The sequence below is a fragment of the Dipodomys ordii genome, unplaced genomic scaffold (assembly GCF_000151885.1).
Source record: "Dipodomys ordii isolate 6190 unplaced genomic scaffold, Dord_2.0 Scaffold110, whole genome shotgun sequence".
NCBI classification, from domain to species: Eukaryota; Metazoa; Chordata; class Mammalia; order Rodentia; family Heteromyidae; genus Dipodomys; species Dipodomys ordii.
The window spans coordinates 5,657,654-5,663,373 of record NW_012267326.1 but is presented as its reverse complement, the minus strand read 5'-3'; the positions used below and the strand labels follow the sequence as shown (position 1 = coordinate 5,663,373).

Genomic DNA, 5,720 nt, shown 5'->3' with positions numbered 1-5,720 from the left:
AGAAAGAAAGAAAGAAAGAAAGAAAGAAAGAAAGAAAGAAAGAAAGAAAGAAAGAAAGAAAGAAAGAGAAAGAAAGAGAGAGAGAGAGAGAGAGAGAGAGAGAGAGAGAGAGGCAGGGCACAGGTGGCTCACATCTGTAATCCTAGCTATTCAAGAGGCTGAGATCTAAGGATCATGGTTCAAAAGCCAGCCTGGGAAGGAAAGTCTGTGAAACTTATCTCCAATAAACCACCAGAAAACTGGAAGTGGCGCTGTGGCTCAAGTGGTAGACTGCTAGTCTTGAGCTGAAGAGCGCAGGGACAGCACCCCAGGCCCAGAGTTCAAGCCTTATGACCAATGAAAGAAAAAAAAAAGTGGCTCTAATTCTAAATGATTTACCTACTGTGAGAGAACATTACCCAAGTGGTTCACAGTTTTTGTAAAGGACCATGCTTTCTCAATGTTCTCCTCATCTGAAAGCCAGTCTAAGTCACAGCAAAGGCACAGTGTTCTAGGGCTTAGATGCTAATCTGTATCTTCCCTAGAGGAATGGTAATGATTTTGACCCATTCCTGTTTTATCTTCTGTTCACTGTGAAACCTTGGTATGTGTGAGCAGAAGGTTTGGGATGGGTTTATATAAAAGAACTCTTGAGCTTTTGGACCTATACCCCAGATCAAACCTTTACCTTTAATTCTAACCCATGAAACTAGGGAGCTGTAGCGACACTAGTAGTAAGATGGAGGGTATGCTGGAAACAGAATGAAGAGGTATTTCCAGATACATAAAACTGAATAGCTTAGCAAGTTGAAAACTGAATCTAGACCCTCATAGTTTAATAATGTTCAATACCCAGAGGGGAAATGAAATGAAATGATCACAAAGACACCTGGTAGAGCTGGCTGGGAAATTCTGATCTGAAACAGAAAACGTAGGCAATCGTCAGAGAGGGAATGTCTGTTACAGGACAGGCAGCAAGGAACCATTCTAAAACATGAAAGGCTAGCTCTTTTTTCTGGTCAGTTGTGGTGCTTGAACTCAAGGCCGGGGGGTGCTGTCCTTGAGCTCTTTGAATCAAAGCTAGCACTTTGAGCCACATCACCATGTCCAGTTTCCTGGTGGCTAAGTCTCATGGACTTTCCTGCCTGGGAATGGCTTCAAATCAAAATCCTCAGATCTCAGCCTCCTGAGGGACTAGGATTACAGGCATGAGCCACCATCTCCCGTCTCCTTGAGGATGATTCCTTAGGTAAGAAAAAGCAACTTATCGTTAAGTGTAGATTGGCTCTTCTCCCAAACATACTTTCCTAAACACTTGATTTCCAGGTGTTCTCTGAAAGAGAAGCAACCATCTGAGAGGGGTGGGGCTGCTCACAGCGGGAGTATATGTAGTTAAATACATACTTTGTGTGGAACCCCACACACAAAGGCCTTTTTCATCAGGAAATCCAGAAGAGCAAGTTTGGGGCAGAGCTCACTACACAGCTCTCAGGTTGCAAGAAGCCTCTCCAGTTATAATTACCATTTGTGGGTGGCTTGAGATTGGCAGACCTTGGGGACATCTGACTGTCTGAAAACTATGCCATGCCCAACAAGGCACTCAAGAATAAATAAATGAAAATTAATTAATTAATTATATGTATGTATATATGTAAAATATATACTGCATTGAGTCTTGCTAACCTGCCTACCCCACATACTGGCTGTTCTTCGCAAGAGAGAGAGAGGGGGGAGAGAGAGAGAGAGAGCACCTTCGCTAAGCAGCAGCCATGCGTGTGTTCAGAGAATGTAATTAGAATGAAAGCAGTGGTGTAGGGTCCTGGCCTGCTGGTAGACTTAACTCTCCAACTTCCTGAATGGGGATATAAAGTCAGAATAGCTGGGCTGCTGACTTGGGTGGGGTGGCAGACTTTCCAGCTGGTTTTTATCTAAACAACACACCAGTGTGTTCAGCACCCTTTCCTGCTCCAACAGGAAGACAGGGCATAAACTCATTGCCCTCACAAGTAGAAAACTGGCTTCCACAGGAGTCAGGAAGTGCAGCCAGCCAGGACACCAAAAATAAGGACGTTTCCTACAAGCCTGCCTTTCCTAACACAGTTTGATTGTTCTCCCTTCTTTCTGCCTCCTTTTGAGTGTGTGCAATAGAAAACCTGAGCCTCCTTCCAGTCTAGGCTACCCAAGTAGTTCAGAAAAGGCTCCCTGTTGCTTTATTGAGTGGAAAGCACTCCCAATATTCCAGGGGCGGCCTGAATGGCCCCTCCTACCCAGAGTCTTTCTGGGAAATTAGAAAATGCTCTGGACTTAAGAGCTTAGGTCAAGGATCTGAAACGAGGAAACCTGCTGGCATTTTCAGAAACACGCTGTGGGGTTGGGGCAGCTGGGTGAGGAGGGCATGCTTCCATATTACCTTCCACAGCAGCTCGCACTCCCGCTCCTCCAGGGCCTTCTTGTGCCTGGCAGTCACAGCTTTGACTTCTGACTGCACCACTTTCACCTTCATCTCCACCTGTTCGGCCACAGTCTGGGCCTGCTCGATGCTCAGCTGGAAAAGCAAAAACAGTGTTGAGGCTTTCACACCTTCACCCTGCAATCAGACCCCCACAAGGCTCACATGGTCCAAACCTTCACAAGTGGATGCTGAAGGAGTTCCTGGCAAAGGCTGGATTTCTTTGTGTGAGAAGTGGCGCCTACAGAGTGAAATGTCAGACTATTGAAGAGATACTCTGAAACAGTGGAGCTAGTATGGCTGGGTGACTGCCCAATAATGGGACTGAGGATCAGTTTAAAACCTACAACTCCGGGCACACAAACAATCTCCTCCCTTCCTAGAGAAAATCCTGCATGCCAATACACCCCTCCTGAGAAGGTGCCCCAACAGGTTGGTGGTTACCCCATCATACTCCTATCTAGTCAGCAGCAGCTTAACTTACCTGGACATACGCCAACAGCCAGTGCACCTGGGAGTACCACTTGATCTACTAAGAAACTGGACCCTGTGGTTAGACCCATCCACACACCACCACAAAGCCTACACCCTATACTAATAGACTGAATAAATCAGTTTAATCAGGCATATTATCATTCATAAAAAATTAATCCAGACAAGGCCCCATGTTACCATTAATGTTACATGATGTGTCTTGTAAAACCACAAGGATTTGTTTTAGATACTAAGGTACTAACTAGGGAATTCTGATCTACTGGCTAGTGGAACAACTTATTTTTTTAGAGTAGATGATCACAACTAGGACACAAGCTAGGAAATCAAGAAGATGCACAGTGTTTGCCTTGGACTGAAGGGGTCCCTGGAATGTGGAACTATCAATGATAAAACCCAAAAACAGTCCTGGGCTCATGAGCTGTTTGTGGAGTCAGGTAATTCAGGTTCAAATACAGCTCCTACTAGCTAAAGGCTTTTTGCACATGGTCCTAACCTTTTCCATCTTGGGTAAGAGCCAATGTGAAGGAAAGCCAAGAAAATAGAAAGCAGGAGCTGAACACAGCTCATAGCACAGAATAAAGCATGCTGTTAAGTCTTGGCTGACAAACACACCTGGAACTCAACCACTGTCTGGCCTATTTAAGTGGGTGTCACACCAAGATGGATCATATACCTGGCTAGGCCAAAGTCACATTGGTTCCCTTACTCTGTGTATAAATTGTGCTAATGTACATGTAACCAATTTTACCATTAGGGACATTTTGTACGTTCACTAGTAGGCAACCAGCTGGGCACTGGTGGCTCACGCCTGTAATCCTAGCAGTTCAGGAAGCTGAGATCTGAGGATCACATTTCAAACCCAGCCCAAGCAGTAAAGTCCTAACCACCAGAAAACCAGAAGTAGAGCTGTGGACCGAAAGTGGTAGAGCACTTGCCTTAAACAGAAAAGCTCAGGGACAGTACCCAGGCCAAGTTCAAGCTCCATGTCCAACCTCCCCTCCTCCCTGCCTTCTCCACCCCTACCACCAAAAAAATAAAAAATACTAGGCAACCAGCACCAGTATCTCCCTCCATAAACAGCAGTCAGTAGTCAGATACTCTTCAATTCCATCTGTCAAATTTACCAAGTCTTTTCTGGTTATTTGATATAACATTTAAAAACAAACATGCATACATACAATAGATGAGGTGTCTTAATTTATGGACACTCTTCCAGCCCAGTAATACTAAGCTTTGAATTGCTGTGTCAGCTCTGTGGGAAGTAAGGGCGCCCTTACCTCTCTACATATGTCAATGTCCAAAGAGCAGTTCCTCGCTGCCCCTGCCCCCCCCCCGCCCCTCACAGGGCTACCTTTCTAAACTCTCTGCCCCAAAATCCCCCCCCCCCTCAATTCTGAGGTCCAGCTCGGAGTCCAGCTCAGACACCACCTCTTTTTGATGACCCATTTCTGCTCCATTTCAAACCAAGTAGGAACTAAGTACACAGCTCATGCTACTAGAGTCCGTGGGGGTAACAAATCATTCTACAGGAAGAACTTACAAAGTTTCTATTTGCATATGCTGTTGACCATAATAAGCACATTTACATTAGGTAGCTGTACTGGGTTCAATGCACTCCTCAAAACACAGGCACACCTCCAAGTGTAACCTGCTTTGGAAATGCAGCCTTGGTAGATGAGGTTACACTAGATTGGGGAAAGTTCTAAATCCAATGACTGGTGTGTCCACAGAAGGCAATATAAAGACACAGAGGAGTAAGACCGAGGCATAAGTTTTCATCATAGAGGTCCTTCACTTCTTTTTCTTTTTTTTTGGGGGGGGGTCCGGTTGTGGGGCCTGAACTCTGGGCCTGGGCGCTGTCCCTCAGCTCTTCAGCTCAAGGCTACTGCTCTACCACTTGAGCCAAAGCGCCACTTCCGGCTTTTTTCTTTTTGCTTATGTGGTGCTGAGGAATCGAACCCAGGGCCTCGAGCATGCAAGGCAAGCGCTCTACCACTGAGCCACCTTCCCAGCCCTCCTTCACTTCTTTGGTTAATTCCTAGGTATTTTATTCTTTGTGGGGCTATTACGAATGGAGCTGCTTTCCTGATTTCAGCCACACTTTTCTCATTGTTGGCATACAGAAAAGCCATTGATTTTTGAGGGTTAATTTTATACCCTGCTACTTTGCCAAAGTTTTGAATCAGCTTGAGTAATTTGAGAGTGGAGTCCGTGGGATTCTTTAAATACAAGATCATGTCATCTGCAAAGAGGGAGAATTTTACTTATTATCTTTCCCTATTTGGATCCCTTCGTACCTTGTCGTATTGCTGCAGCTAGGCATTCTAATGCTACATTGAAGAGAAGTGGAGAGAGTGGGCATCCTTGTCTTGTTCCTGAGTTAAGAGGACATGGCTTAAGTTTTTCACCATTAAGTATAATGCTGGCTGTAGGGTTGTCATATACAGCCTTTATTGTATTGAGAAATGATCCATGGATTCCTAATTTGTCCAAAACCTTCATCATAAACGGGTGTTGGATCTTGTCAAATGTTTTTTCTACATCTATTGAGATAACCATGTGGTTCTTATCCTTGCTCTTGTTAATGTGTTCAACCACTTTGGAAAGCAGTATGGAGGTTCCTCAAAAGACTCCACATAGAGCTCCCCTATGACCCAGCAATCCCACTTTTGGGCATTTACCCAAATGCTTACAAACAAGACCACACTAAAGCTACCAGCACAACTATGTTTATTGCAGCATTATTTACCATAGCTAAGATATGGAACCAACCCAGATGCCCCTCAGTAGATGAATG

General features: G+C 44.9%; 1 protein-coding gene across 1 annotated transcript in view; it reads right to left on the bottom strand.

Annotated features, from left to right (window-relative positions):
* Nucleotides 1-5,720, bottom strand: part of Trim71 (tripartite motif containing 71, E3 ubiquitin protein ligase) — a 68,724-nt gene that overhangs the window by 4,441 nt on the left and 58,563 nt on the right. Inside the window, exon 4 of the mRNA XM_013028481.1 lies at nucleotides 2,390-2,524. Within this exon, the coding sequence (XP_012883935.1) occupies nucleotides 2,390-2,524 (135 nt within the window). The remainder of the gene's footprint in view (nucleotides 1-2,389; nucleotides 2,525-5,720) is intronic.